Source organism: Mauremys reevesii, linkage group 22 (genome assembly GCF_016161935.1).
Source record: "Mauremys reevesii isolate NIE-2019 linkage group 22, ASM1616193v1, whole genome shotgun sequence".
NCBI classification, from domain to species: domain Eukaryota; kingdom Metazoa; phylum Chordata; order Testudines; family Geoemydidae; genus Mauremys; species Mauremys reevesii.
In genome coordinates, this window is record NC_052644.1 from 19,612,321 (window position 1) to 19,626,997 (window position 14,677).

General features: G+C 62.4%; 2 protein-coding genes across 3 annotated transcripts; one reads left to right on the forward strand and one right to left on the reverse strand.

Annotated features, from left to right (window-relative positions):
* Positions 1–747: 747 nt before the first annotated feature.
* Positions 748–5,551, reverse strand: TFPT (TCF3 fusion partner). Its single transcript, XM_039510128.1, has 6 exons — positions 5,414–5,551; positions 4,909–5,152; positions 2,116–2,186; positions 1,702–1,771; positions 1,306–1,545; positions 748–1,166 (listed from the first exon to the last, which is right to left on the reverse strand). The coding sequence occupies exons 2-6, from the start codon at positions 5,146–5,148 to the stop codon at positions 1,032–1,034; spliced, it is 756 nt and encodes a 251-aa protein (XP_039366062.1). The 5' UTR covers positions 5,149–5,152; positions 5,414–5,551; the 3' UTR covers positions 748–1,031.
* A 22-nt stretch (positions 5,552–5,573) lies between these two features.
* On the forward strand, positions 5,574–13,231 carry PRPF31 (pre-mRNA processing factor 31). Of its 2 annotated transcripts, XM_039510026.1 has the most exons (14): positions 5,574–5,667; positions 6,283–6,462; positions 6,774–6,834; positions 7,114–7,197; positions 8,013–8,110; positions 8,729–8,835; positions 9,335–9,504; positions 9,650–9,807; positions 10,328–10,417; positions 10,599–10,726; positions 10,998–11,070; positions 11,517–11,645; positions 12,114–12,212; positions 12,653–13,231. In XM_039510026.1, the coding sequence occupies exons 2-14, from the start codon at positions 6,292–6,294 to the stop codon at positions 12,779–12,781; spliced, it is 1,497 nt and encodes a 498-aa protein (XP_039365960.1). In that variant the 5' UTR covers positions 5,574–5,667; positions 6,283–6,291; the 3' UTR covers positions 12,782–13,231. The 2 variants fall into 2 exon arrangements, with proteins under 2 accessions (XP_039365960.1, XP_039365961.1); XM_039510027.1 differs by lacking the exon at positions 5,574–5,667 and having other exon boundaries at positions 6,170–6,462.
* The last annotated feature ends 1,446 nt before the right edge of the window (positions 13,232–14,677 follow it).

Genomic DNA, 14,677 nt, shown 5'->3' on the forward strand with positions numbered 1-14,677 from the left:
GGAGGCAGGGCTGCCGGGGGGGGGGGGGGGTGGCAAGTGGGGCAATTTGCCCCAAGCCCTGCAGAGTTTTTTGGGGCCCCTGGAGCAGGGTTCCTTCACTCGCTCCAGGGGTCCCCGGAGCTTCTTCCGCTCAGGGTCTTTGGCGGTAATTTGCCGGTGGGGGTCCTCGCCGCAGGTCTTCAGGGCCCTTTGGCGGCGGGTCCCGAAGCAGAAGGGCCCCCCGCTGCTGAATTACCACCAAAGCAGAGGCCCCCCCACTGCCAAAGACCCCAGGCCCCCTGAATCCTGTGGGCAGCCCTGCCTGGGGGTTTCATGGCTGCTACCCTCTACAGGAGGCCATGGGAATTGCATGCACAGTTTAATTACACTGAGGAGCAGGATGGTCTGTCTATACCTGGGGGGGAGAGGCAGGGCCCTGGCCCAGTGCTAGCTCGCTCCACGTACCCACAGATCATGCAGTGTTTATTAAAGCTCTACGGGGGCTTGCGGTGGGGCTCAGGCCCAGGGGCCCAGTAGAGAATCAGGGACTAGAACACAGGTGTCCTGACTCCATTTATTATTAAGGGGGTAGCAACACAGGGGCCATGGGGCTGTTCAAACAGCAAACAAAAAGACTAGACACCCCTCCCCATCCAGAGCCAGGGAGAGAACCCAGCTGTCCTAGAGCCCAGCACCCCCTCCCCCCAACCACTAGACCCCACTGCCCTCCCAGGGCCAGAACCCAGCATCCCCACCCCCTCCTCCAGCTCGGTACAGCAGAGTTCGCTCTGGTTGTGCGCTGTGGCCCAGGCCAGCATCTCTTTATTTCCCTGTCACGTGAGCTGCCCTGCTGCACGGGGCTTTTAAGCCTGAAAGATTCCGGCAGGAGTTTTACCCACCCTCTCCCAGCCAGCTGGGGGCTCCCCACCCTGTCCCTGCTTAGGGACTGGTGTACACGGGGTTAACTCTCCAGTCCACAGGGAAGGGCCACACCCCTCCTGGTTTAACCCCTTGAGGGCCGGAGCGAGGGGCCTGGTCAGTTTCAGGAGGGTTCAGTCGAAATCAGCGCAGGCCCCAGGGCTGGAGAACTTGGGGTAATGGAGGAGCTTGTCCCGGGGCCGGTGCAGGGGCCAGCTGGAGCTCAGTACGGCATCCTGGTCACAGGGGAACTCGTCCTCTTCTTTGAGCTGGGGGGAAGAAAGGGGTCAGACCCACAGGCCAATCCAGCCCAGCACCTACCATGGGCCCATCTAGCCTGGTACTGTGCCCCTCACCCACATCAGCCCCATCTATCTACCCGTCAGGAGCAAGGGGAGTGGCCAGTACCTGTGCAGGGAAGTCATCCATGGGGAGGAGGGCAGGGGCCAGCCGCCTGCCCCTCTGCTCCTTGTCCTCACGCCCGTGCCGGCGACGTTTCTTTCCAGTGGGGGTTTCCGCCTGGGATGGGCTCTTGGGCTCTGGGCCGGCCGGTGGGAGACCAGGGAAGCGTCGGGGGGTCTCCTTCTCTGGAGGTTCGTTCTCAGTATTGCCTGGGGTGGGGGCTTCTGGACTGGGGCTGCCTTCGTCCTGGGGAGGGGGGACAGAGCCATTCAGCCGGCTCCCACCCAGGGCTCTCCGGAGCCAGGCAGGGCCACAGTAAAGGGCCTGCTTCTCTTGGCAGCTCCAAAACAGAATGTGCCCTGCTCCAGGGAGGGACCCCCTAGTGGGGACAGGGGCTCCTACCTCTAGGACAATGGTGAGCTGGCTCTGTCTGTAGTCATCCCCGTAGGAATCCAGGACCCTCATAAGGAATCTGTAGGGGGGACAAAGAGCGAGACATGCTGACATCAGGGCCCCAGTACGCCAGGCGCTGCCCAGACCCAGAATCACTGAGATCGGGGCCCCGTCAGGCCGGGTGCTGCCCAGACAGAGTCGCCGAGATCGGGGCCCCGTCGGGCCGGGCGCTGCCCAGACACAGAGTCGCCGAGATCGGGGCCCCGTCGGGCCGGGCGCCGCCCAGACACAGAGTCGCCGAGATCGGGGCCCCGTCGGGCCGGGCGCCGCCCGGACACAATGTCAGTGATATCCGGGCCCCATCGGGCTGGGTTCTCCCTGGACACAGAGTTGCTGAGGTTGTCCCCGTCCCCGAGCTCTCACCTCCTCTCCTGCTTGAGCCGCCGCGTGATCTTCTGCACGTGGTGGAGTCGGTTCAACACCCTCTCGTTGACCTGGAGCCGGGGACGCAAACATATCAGGCCGGTAACTCACCCAGGCCGGAGCCTTCTCCCCCAGCACTCCCCACCTCTGCCCAAGCCCCCTCGTCCGAGGGGTCACCCCCTGTGTAAGATGCGTCTTGTGGGGGGGGGGGGTTCAGAGGCTGAGTATTCCATAATGCGCCCGTGTTCACACCCCACGCCCGACTCAGACCAAGTCTCGCAAGCTGCTTTAATGTGTCTCCTTTGCAGCAGGAGATGAAAACACGGCTCTAATGAATGGTTAAGAACAGAGTCTGGTTAACCAGGCGGCTTTCGCTGTGTTATTAACTAGTGATCAACCTGCCCTGTTATTAACTTCTTTGCTGTGAGAATTATCTATAAAACACATTGTCAGACAGTCAGTGGAACAAGGATTTCACACGAGTGTGGCTCTTTTGGCTCTGGGGATCACTAATTAGGCTCCTGAACCCCTGGGGTCAGCGTATCACTGCCCTCCTGTGACGCAGCTGGGAGCGGGACGGACTGACCTGGGAACGTCGGCTAGTTTTACTGGGACTGTCTGCATGGGGGATGGGAGAGCAGGGGGTGACTTTACTTGAGGGACGATACCTGCGCCTGTAACCCAAGCCGGGACGGTGGTTGGGCCAGGTGACACCTTTGCCTGGGAAACTGGACAAAGGCTGGAGGAGGAGCCGGGGGCGGGGGCGGGTTCCTGTCTTGGGCTGGCTGGGGAATCAGAGGGAACCCCAAGGTTGGGGTCTAAGCTCCCTACCCCCCCAGAAGGACCTGACTAAGGGGTCCTGTTTATGCCTACAAGTTCTGGTTTAGACTGTGTTCCTGTCGTATAATAATCCTTCTGTTTACTGTCTGGCTGAGAGTCACGGTAAATCGCAGGAAGCCAGGGCGTGGTCTCTCCCAAACTCCGTGACACCTCCACACTAGTGCAATAAGCTTTGCACAAGGCATGCCTGGGGAGGGACCAGGTGAAGCCTGTCCGCTTGCGGAGCAGCGATATCATGGCAAAATGCACCAAGCAGCATCATGTGTAACGAGCTGAGATCTCGACGGACGCGTGTTTCCCAGCTAAGTCTGGGGAGCGGCTAGGCCGGTTTCTCAAAGACAAGGGGCAAGGGAGGCCCCAGCCCGGTGGCAATGAAGCCGAAGGGCCAGCGCCGAGCAAGCGGCCAGTCTTGGGCACGGAAGGGGAGCAGGGACAAAGGCCGGGTCTACACTACAGACCTATATCAGTATAACTACGTCACTCAGGCGTGTAAGCCTGTCTCTGTGCCGGGTTGGTAGCGCCACCTCCCCGAGCGGCCGACAGTCCTGCACAACGTAGTTATATGGACGCAGCATCGGAGCAGACACCGTGACGTTTCTGTCGACCATTGCTGGCTTTCGGGAGCCGTCCCACGCTGCCAGTACAATCGACACACGCGCCCCTGGGGAGGCCGCACCTCGCCGCTGCGAGGAGTCAAGTGTGCGCGCCCACAAACAATTGAATAACTGCAGCGACTGCGTGCCAACATGACTGTGTAGCATAGACGTGGCCTTAACTAAGAAACAGTGCGAGGTCTCCTTCCTTCCTCCCCCTCCCCGGTCTCTCAGCTAGAAAGGTTTGTCATGGGGGGGTGACACTATACAAAGGAGGGGCAAAGACCCCATGGGAGCCCCCTCTCTCCCTGCCCATCGCATTCGCCGCACCCAAGAGGACAAAGGAACCAGCCCTGCATTTGGGGGCGGGAGTCCTGGCCTACAGAGTTCAGTCAGCTGGAAGCACGCGGGGAGAGATTTTGCTCTGAATTTAACCGAGCTGAAGCAGGCACTAGAAAGCATTTTGATCTCTTCACATCTCTCCTCGTAGTTAATAAACTTGCTTTATCTTATGCCCCCTGGAGTAGATGAAACGCCTGGTAACGTCATTTAGCACTGTGAGCTGGTGTATGTTGTTCCCCTAAAGGAATAGCAGAGGGAGTGTTTCTGGCCGGGGGAGGGCAGCGCAGCTGGGATTGGGGATGCGTCGGGGGGGGGGGGGGGCACTCTGGGACATAATCAGGGCCGGTGAGAGACGACTGGCTGGTTGGATGCAGCGCATGAGCGTCTGTGGGCGACCGGCACGCTGGGGGTGGGCTGAGAACCGGCCAGGCCTGGCTACAGCAGCAGGGCATTGCAAGAGCACCTCAGGTTACAGGGAACGGGCGACAACAGCTCCCTGGTCTGGACTGTACCCACTATGCCACCGGGGGGCCAGGGGTGCTGGGCCCATAGAGGGCAGGCCCAAGATCTCTGGGAGATGTAATGAATGGGGCCAGGGCCCACAGAGGGAATGGGGCCCAATGCCCACTGAAGGGGCGGGGCCTGTGAGGGGGCGGGGCCTAAGGACCACTGAAGGGGGACAGTGGGTACCCTGGATTGGTGGAGCGGGGGCTAGTAGTTATGAAAGAAGTAGGATGGGACGGGATGGGGCTGGACACGTGGGGTGATGATTTAGGGATTAGGGCTGGGCCATCTCTTAGGGCACTATGGGTCATGGGGGCTGGTGGTTTCGGGGGCAGGGCCAGGCCGTGGCCAATGGAGGGAGTGACTTGGGGGCATAGCCAGGCTGTGGCCGGGGGGAGTGGTTCAGGTGGTAGAGCCAGGCCATGGCCAGTGGGGGGAGTGGCTCAGTGGGTGGCGCCAGGTTTGGTCCCCAGCTCTGGGTCGGGTTCCAGCCCCCGTGGTGCCCCCTCCCTACCTGCTCGATCTCCTTGCAGCGCCGGCCCAGCGCCTGAATCTTCCGGCGGCCCAGCTCCCGCTGCCGCTGCTGGCTCTCCTCCTCCTCCTCGTCCTGCAGGTTGTCCCCGCTCAGCCCCCCGTCCACGAACTCCACCTCCGTCTCCAGCTCGCTCTCCAGGATGTTCCCCCCGAAGAGCGGGGGCAGCGCCAGCTCCGAGCCCGGGGGCACCGAGAACTCCTCGAAGCCCACCCCGGCCATGGTGCTGGGGGGGGGGAGGGGGAGGGCAGCGATGAGATGGGGGAGGGAAATGGGGAAAACGGGGCCTCCCCAACCAAGCACTGAGCGGCGACAACCCCCCCCCCCCGACTCCTCTGCTGTAACACTCCCCACTAGGGACCCACCTTCCCCTTCTGCTAACGCCCCCCCACGCCAGGGCCCCAGCCCCCCCCAGCTGCTAACGCCCCCCCACGCCAGGCCCCCCCCAGCTGCTAACGCGCCCCCTCCAGGCCCCTCCCCCACTCACCTTCCCCCCCGGGCCCCGCTCCCCGACTCCTGCCCGCGGCCGACGTCCCCTCCCGCAGCGGGGGCGGGGCGAAACCGGACGCGCGGTGATGACGCCACGGACCGGGAGGGCGGAGCTAGCGCGAGGCGCGCCCGTTAAAGGGACCGGGGGCGGGGGAGGGGGGGGGAGCAGCGCGGGGGGACGCCATCGGCGCGGGCCGGAAGCGGGACGTGACGCATCGAGAGCGGGGACCGGGAGTGGGAGGGCGCGAGCTGGTAACGGGCGGCGCGTGGGGGCAGGTGGGGAGGCTGAGGGGCGGCGTGGGGCAGGAGAGGTGGGGCGGGCAGTGGGTGGCGCAGGCTGGGGGCAGTGGGGCCCATGGGGTGGCTAAGGGGTTGCAGGCAGGGAGGAGGGGTTGGGGCAGGGGCACAGATATGGGGCAGGAGAGGGGGCGGGCTGATGGGGTACAGGTGGGGAGGAGGAGTGGGGGGGCAGGGGGCACAGATATGGGGCAGGAGAGGGGGGGCGGGCAGGGGACCCATGGGGAGGCTGATGGGGGAACAGGTTGGGAGGAGGAGTGGGGGGGCAGTGGGCACAGCTCTGGGGCAGGAGAGGGGGGGCGGGCAGGGCTGGCGCAGGCTCCGGGGCGGGGGGGCCCGTGGGGTGGCGGAGGGGGTGGCAGGCAGGGAGGAGGGGTTGGGGGCAGGGGGAGAGGTGGGCTCACAAAAGGAGGCCTGACTCCAGCCCTGCCGGGGCCCTGCCTGCGCTCAATAGGTGGCCAGTGGGGTGGGATCATCCCTAGGGCAGAGGGTGTCTGGGTGGGGTGTGCAGAGACGCCGCCCCCCACTCCAGGCTCTGCTCACCTCCGCTCCCTGCTCTCGTTGTCCCAGACCTGAAGGATGTCTCTAGCGGACGAGCTGCTGGCCGACCTGGAGGAGGCGGCGGAGGAGGAGGACAACTTTGTGGATGAGGAAGATGAGCCGGCCATCGAGGATGTGCAGGAGGAGATGCAGCTGGACCTCAGCGTCGACTCGGTCAAGAGCATTGCCAAGCTCTGGGACAGCAAGATGGTGAGAGATGGGGCCTTTAGGGTGCACTGGTTCCCATCCAGCCCCAGGGCAGGGACTGGCTGGCTCAGGGGGGCGGGGAATGGGGCCTCTCCCTTCTAAGGGGTGCTGGCTCCAATCTGGCCCCAGGCGGGGGACTGGCTTGGGGGCAGGGGGCAGTGAATGAGACATGGGGCCTCTTTTCTCTACTGCTATGCTGGGGCATGGAGGTCAGCCCTGACTCAGAGGGTAGAGCATCCCCTGCTGCCCCCTTTTCCCCCACTTGCTTCGTCTTTTCCAAGTACAGAAGAGCCTGCTGTGTTTTCTCTTGGCAGTTTGCGGAGATCATGGTGAAGATCGAGGAGTATATCAGCAAACAGTCGAAAGCCACCGAAGGTACTGGATCGGGGGGGGGGGGGAGCGAAGCTAACCTCTCTGCTCTCACTGCGAAGGTGGTACCACCAGTATCACAGCACCTCCTAGCATTGGGGTCAGCACTGTCTGGGGAGAGCGCCCCCCACTAAGCCCCTGCCTTGCTCCCTGCAGCACAGTGCCCCCTAGCACCACATGGGGCATTGGGACCTTCCCTGACTCCTGCGGGAGAGCGCCCCCTACTGAACCTGCTCCGTGCAGCACAGAGCCCCAGTGAGATTCTTACGTGCCTTCTCTCCGCAGTGATGGGGCCGGTGGAGGCAGCTCCGGAGTACCGAGTAATCGTTGATGCCAACAACCTGACGGTGGAGATTGAAAATGAACTGAGTGAGTGGCTGCCTCATGGTGGGCGTTGCTAAAAGAGAATCGGGGGGGGGCGCAGTGTGTGTTTGGGAGTACAGAAAGTGCAGTGTGAGAGAGGGGCTCCATCTCCTTTGGCTCATGCTCTCCGTGGCGAAGTCAGGGAAGTTCTCTGGCCTGCCTTGTGCAGGAGGTCACATCCGATGGTCACGGGGCCCCTTCTGTGAGCCTAGAGTGCCTGCCCCAGCAAGGAGGCGCTCCTGGCGTACGCAGCTCTGCTCTCCGCCGTGTCCGCGACTGGAGGAGTTTCCCGTCGCACGGCCAGCTGTTGCGGGGGGCAGGGGCTGCGCCGCGTGTAGTGGAGCTGGCTGGCAGACAGCCTCTCCTTGCTCTGAGTCGGACTGAGAAACCCAAACTTCCGATTTGGGACCTTCCGCTTGCGAGAGCAGAGAACAGGAAGCAGAAGGGTTAATTCTGAAGGAAACGGGGGCTGTGCAGCCTTGTGGTTAGAGCGCTTGGGAGCTGGGTTTATTCCCAGCTGTGCTGCTGGGGGACTGTCCCTCACTCTGTGCCTCAGTTTCCCCATCAGTGAAATAAAGAAGGGCAGAGCAGTTAGGACTAAGCCGTGAGACTGAGTTTGTAAAATAGCCAGGTGGGGTAATCCCCAGCTCTTGTCTATGTGCCGCCGTACAGGGCCTGGCTGGGAACATGCAGCTGCCCTGCTAGGGTCCGGGGGCTTCTGTGACAGAAGACAGAGGCCCCCAGATGATTTCTGGGGCTGCTCCCCAGTAACTAACAGAGTGGGGTCTCATCCTTTCCCCTCCCCCTTCCTGTCCCATCAGACATCATCCACAAATTCATCCGGGATAAATACTCCAAGCGATTCCCCGAGCTGGAGTCCCTGGTTCCCAATGCCCTGGATTACATCCGCACGGTCAAGGTGTGTGCCGCTGCTGCTGCTAGCGGTGGGCTAGGAGGGATGGGTGGGGCTGGGCGGAGGGGAGGGCAGATGGGTGTTAGGAGGAGGAGGTGCTGGGGCTGGACACAGGGTGGTGGGTGAAGGGCCATGTTGGGGGACCGCAGGACCGGATGGGGGGTGGGGGAGGGAGGTGAGCAAACACTGAATATCCAGGGGCTTGGGGTGACCCAGACCTCCGAGTCACTGGGGTTGGGTGGCGACAGAACCGAGGGTCTGGCTGCCAGGGGTGGGCACTGAAGGCCCAGATGGTGGGGAAAGCCAGGTGGGGTGGGCATTGAGGATCTGGGTGATGGGGGTGGCACTGAGGGTCTGGTTGAGGGGGTTGGGCACTGAAAAGCCAGACCTGGGTGGGGGGTTAGCTGGGTAAGGTGGGGGTGGGCACTAGGGGTCTGGGGGCGTGGGGGGGCGGGAATAGCCAGGGTTGGGCTTTGGCTGGGCACCTGCTGTCCTCTGTCTTCCCCCTGCCTTGCGGTGCCCTTGGTGCTGGGGCCGGGCGGAGGAGTACCAGGGCTGTGTCCGTGTGTCTGTCCCAGCCCTGCTGACTGACCCCCTGTGTTTATCTGTGTCGTCCCCGCGCAGGAGCTGGGCAACAGCCTGGACAAGTGCAAGAACAACGAGAACGTGCAGCAGATCCTGACTAACGCCACCATCATGGTGGTGAGCGTCACGGCCTCCACCACGCAAGGGTACGCTGGGCCATGGGCCCCCCCTTCCTGGATCTCTGCCCTGCTGTGGGGGAGGGACACCAGGCCGCGGGGGGGGCCCAATCTCCAGTTCCCCCACCTGCCACTGTAGTGGGGACACTGGCCACAGGCCTCCCCTATGCTGACCCTGGGTGGTGGAGCACTGGGCCCCTCCTTCTTTCCTATCTTCTGTCCCCGGCTGCCCCCAGTGCTCCATTTCCCATGCACAGGGACCTGACCCCTGAGCTGCAGGGTGGGGAGAGCCAGGAGGCAGGACTCCTGGGTTCTATCCCTGGCTCTAGTCTCCAGAAGCTGCTGCATCTCAGTGGGAGGCATGTGGGGGGGGGGGGGGATGTGAGTGAGGGGCTTGGGCTGGGCCCAGATGGGACAAGGAATCGCCTGCCCTGCGTCTGGGGGCCCCTGTCAGAGCCTAGGTGCCAGGGGGCTTCAGCCCCCCAGGAGGCCAGGGGCATGGGGGTCACCTGTCGTCCTCCCCCCGCAGGCAGCAGCTGACGGAGGAGGAGCTGGAACGCATCGAGGAAGCCTGCGACATGGCCCTGGAGCTCAACCAATCAAAGCACCGAATCTACGAGTACGTGGAGTCCCGCATGTCCTTCATCGCCCCCAACCTGTCCATCATCGTCGGCGCCTCCACTGCTGCCAAGATCATGGGTGAGGGCTGCGGGGTGGGGCGGGAGGGGGCACGGGGTCTCTCCCCGCTAGGGAGTACTGGCTCCCATCCAGCCCAGGCAGACAGCGGGGCCCCCCCTGCCGCTCTCAGGCCGAGCAGGTCTAACGCTGCCCATCCACCCCGCAGGCATCGCTGGCGGCCTCACCAACCTCTCCAAGATGCCGGCCTGTAACATCATGCTCCTGGGAGCCCAGCGCAAGACCCTGTCTGGCTTCTCCAGCACCTCGGTGCTGCCCCACACGGGGTACATCTACCACAGCGACATCGTGCAGTCGCTGCCCCCGGTACGACCCCTCTGCTCGCGTCAGGTCCCAGCGCCCCAACACCCATCTGCTCTGTTCCCCACCACCAGGCTCCCCCTGTCGCCCCTCCACTCTATCCCCCGGGATCCCACACTCCAACGTTTCTCACTGTCCCTGAGCTCTTCCTGCCCCCAGACGCCTTTCTACTCTATTTCCCCCATCACCACCCGGCTCCCCATCCCCGGATCCTGCACCCTGACATTTCTCAGTGCCTCTGAGCTCTCCCTCCGCCCCCCCCCTGCCCTGACATCTGTCTCCCCATCTGTCATCCCCTTCCCCTTGGATCTCAGCACCCTGATGCTCATCGGCATCTCCCCACTCTGTTCTCCCATATTCCCAGCCCCTGACACCTGGCTCCCCATCTGGTCCCCTTCTCCCCCCGGATCCCAGGGCCCTGACGCTCGTCTGCAACTCCCCGCTCTGTCCCCCCAGACCCCGATGCCTCTGTGCTTCCTCGCCTAGGCTCGGTCTCCCAGCACCTTGACACCTCTCTCTCCCCCAGGACCTGCGGAGGAAGGCGGCTCGTCTTGTTGCTGCAAAGTGCACGCTGGCGGCTCGGGTTGACAGCTTCCATGAGAGCCCAGAGGGGAAGGTGGGTCTCAAATTGGAGTGGGGTTTAGGGGTTAGAGCGGGGGGGCCGGGAGGAGGATGGGGTCTAGGAGTAAAAACACCCCCCCCCTTCGTGTGTGACCTGACCCCCTAGCTGTGCCCTCCCTGGGTGCAGGGGAGAGTGGTGAATGCCCGGCTAGTTCTCCTCTCCCCTTTCCTGGCAGGTGGGCTACGACCTCAAGGAGGAAATTGAACGAAAGTTTGACAAATGGCAGGAGCCTCCCCCCGTGAAGCAGGTGAAGCCCCTGCCGGCCCCCCTGGATGGCCAGAGAAAGAAACGAGGAGGCCGCAGGTGAGAGGGGATTGAGTGGGGGCCTCCAGGGGGCGCTGGCTCCCATCTGGCACCTGGGTGGGGGGCTGGCTGGCTGCAGAGGGTGGGGAATGGGGCACTGGCTCCCATCCAGCACCAGGGCAGGCACTGGCTGGCTCAGGGGGGCGGGGAATGGGACCTCTGCCCTCGAGAGGGTGCCCCACTCCCTCCCCAGAGCTGGGGGTAGAACCCAGGTGTCCCAGTCCCAGAATTCAACCACCCGAGCACCAGTCCACCTGCTGTTCCCTCCCAGGTATCGGAAGATGAAGGAACGACTGGGGCTCACGGAGATCCGGAAACAGGCCAACAGGATGAGCTTCGGGGAGGTGAGCAGCCTCCGACCTTCGTCCCCTTCCCCGCAGAGATTCTCTCCCTGGCTCTGGGAAGGGAGTGGGGGCTACTGGTTGGAGCACAGGGGCTGGGAGCGAGGAGTCCTGGGTTCTATCCCCAACTTCCCCCGATTGTGGTTGTTCAGGCTGGCCTGTGCGTTAAGGTTGGGGGTGAGCTGGCAGCTCATAGCTGCCCCTGGTGAATTCCTCGTGGATGCTTATGGTGGAGTTAATCCAGAGCCGCCCTCTGAGGACCAACACTTGCTGGAGATGTGCAGGTTGTTCCCTACCCCCACCCCCACCCCCAAAATGGAACTTATACCCCCCAGGGGGGACTCGGTGCTAGGCAGGGCCAGTCTCTAGGGTGCTTTGAGCTCTCACCCCTTGATCATCATCCTTCCCTGTGTGACTCTGGAAACTGCCCCCCCCCCCCCACCACGCAGATCGAGGAAGACGCCTACCAAGAGGACTTGGGCTTCAGCCTGGGCCACCTGGGCAAGTCGGGCAGCGGCCGGGTGCGGCAGACACAGGTCAACGAGGCCACCAAAGCCAGGATCTCCAAGACCTTACAGGTAGCGAGGGGGACGGGGATGGAGTCACGCGGGCCGGGTCCCCTCTCACGCCCTGGCGTCCCATAGTGCCATGACACTGGAGCTGATCCCGCCACCCCACCACAGAGGCGGCTGTTCTCTGCGCCAAGCAAGCATGGTGGAGCAGAGCCCTCCCTCCCATCAGGGACCAGTAGAGACCCCCTCCTCTCAGGAGCAATGGGGTTCCCTCTGCCCACCACACAGGCAGCTCGGCTCCCCCCAGTACTTGCCGACTGAGAGCTCCCCACTCTGAGCGATGGGCTCAGGCTCCCTGCAGACTCAGGCTGCGTCTTAAACAAAGCCGCGATTCCGATCCCATCCCCTGAGCCTTCAGGCAGCCCTGCTCCCTGCGGGTGTTCCCCTTCCCAGTGTATATCATCGTCCATCTTCCCCCCACCCGCACCCCGCGCCATCCATGTGCTAACTCGGCATCCCTCCGTCCCTGCGCAGCGCACACTCCAGAAGCAGAGCATGGTGTACGGCGGGAAGTCGACAATCCGGGACCGCTCCTCAGGCACGGCCTCCAGTGTGGCCTTCACTCCGCTCCAGGTAAGCCCCATGGCTGCCATAGATCTGGGCTCATGAAGGACGCAGCACCTCCAAGAGCAGTTGCGGGAGGCGATATTGACGTGGCCTTTGACCTACTCCCCCATATCTCTTGCCCCGAATATCCCTGCATGAATGAGGGGTAGGAAATAAATTTCCCGCAAGTGGGTGGGGGACGTTTCTGGCCCCTTCCTCAGAGATGTGGGTATTGGCAGCTGTCAGGACGAGAGCTGCAAGATCCCTTGTCTATCTGGAGAATTCTTTACTGATGTCTCCCATAAGGAGCACTTCCTGTCCTAAACTGACCTGCAGTGCAGCTGTTAAAAGCCTCCTGCCCCAGTACTGAGTAAAGGGTCTTTGTATAAACACCCCCCTGCCCCTCACCCCACAGGGGCCACATCTCAGCATCAGGCGCACATGGCAAATGTCTCTTTCTGTCTTAGGGGCTGGAGATCGTTAACCCACAAGCGGCAGAGAAGAAGGTGGCGGAGGCCAACCAGAAATACTTCTCCAGCATGGCGGAGTTCTTAAAGGTGAAGAGCGAGAAAAGCGGCATCATGTCCAGCACATGAGCCTCTTCCCCACAGACTCACCCCTGCCCCCTCGCCCAGAGCCCGGCTGCGCTGGGAAGCAGCGGGGAAATTCGGGGGCTTTTGTTCTAGCTCCCTCGCTCAGCGGGACCTGATCCTTCCACCTCCCCAGCCGCGGAGAGCTGGGCCGAGCCAACCTACTGTCTCCTGAGCATCTTTCTGTTCCCAGGGGGACCCACGCCTGAGCTCCACACAGGCTTGGGAGCTGTGTGTGTCCGGGGAGGGGAGTGAATTGTGTGGGAACCCCTAGCCCTGTTCACTGTATAAGGGGTGTGAGAGAGAGAGAGAGACCCCCGTTACCTGTATAAATGAGTGGGTGTGTGCATGAGATGAATGCAGAATGGCTGGTACAGCGATTTCTCAGTGCTCATGTTGAAATCTCCCTTGGCTTGTGCCCGAGGCGGGGAATGGGCTGATGAAAGGGGGGGGGGGGTGGAGGGACGTTTATTGGGAGCAAACATGTGGGCTGAATCTGTCTTTTTAATTTTGTTTTTGGAAGAAATTATAACACTCACTCCCAGCCTCTCTCTGGTTCTTGGCGGGGGCGCGTCTCTGAAAGGGAGGGGTAGGGAATGGGTTACAAGGCAATTAGCACAATCATGGCAGCCTGTTGTGCAAGGTGTTGTCCAGCTGCAGAGTGGCAGCGGCTGGGGTTCCCGGTGGCATATGTGGCCCTTTGTGCTCGGAGCTGTACGTGTTCATGATGAGTGACCCTGTAGCCCCTCCTAGAGCAGCTGGAAGTCCACTACACTTGATGCTGCCCAACAGACACCAAGATCAAGGGGCCCCTTCCAGGGGGTGCTTAAATGCAGTGACTGAAATTGGGGGGCCCCAATGTGACAGCAAGAGTGACCAAGAGAGGGTCTGCCAGTGGGCGGGCTGGCTGCCTGACCTAAAGGGTTTAGTCTAAATCGCTTCAGAATAGGAGAAACTGAGGTCAGGGCGGTGATGCCATTTGCCCAAGATCACCCAGGAGGGTGGTGGCAGAGCTGGGCCTTCCCGGTCTCAGGAGTCCTGGGCCGGAACCCTAGCCCACAGGCACGGAAGGGGAAGTAAGGGGGGTGACCTACCCTGTGCCTGCTCTTCTCCCCTGTCTCATGCTGTTTTCTGGGCCCCTCTGATTTCCTCTCCTCTATGCTGCCAAGACCTGAGTGTAGGAACAGGTGTTGAGTTGGCTCCCCCCTGGCTCCAGGAGATGAATGGGGGCTACTGGTTAGAGTAGGGGGGGTGGGAGTCAGTTTCGGGGCCTCTTTGGGGAAGGGGCATCTAGCCTTGACATTAGCCCCTCCCCTACAATCAGTCACCTGTGGCCTAGGCCCTCTTGGGGGTAGGTGCAGTGGCCCCCTCTTGCCCAGTGGGCCCTGGACCAGGCTGGGGTTGTCCTAGCCTAAGCACCATCATCCAGTCCTCCTGGAGGTGGGAGTCCCTACACTGCACTCCAGGGCCTTTGCCCTCCTGGGGTACCAGGTCTGGCCCCAGTGTGGGGAAACTCCACCACCCCCATGTCCACACAGGCTGCTGCCCTAACTCACCTCCTAGGGGCTGGGCCCCCCAAACCCACACTCTGCTGCCCCAGTGCTGGGGGGTTCTCCTGGCCGTGGCTAGGCCAGGCTCCCCCACCCTTGTTGGTTAGATTCCCCCCCCCTTCTGCACCCTGCTGCACAGCTGCCTGCATGGGGTCACTGTGCACCCTGGCCGCGCTGGGCCCCAACTGCCCTTTAAGGCCTGGTGCATATAACTCAATATTGCCCATAGTACCTAGGGGGCGGGCTCTTTCCGTGGTCTCCAATCCTATTGGTCCCTAAGGGTTTGAGTGAGAACCTCAGTGGACAATAGCTTTCAACAGTGTGTTTAAGTCCGCCTCCTTGTTGCACCCTA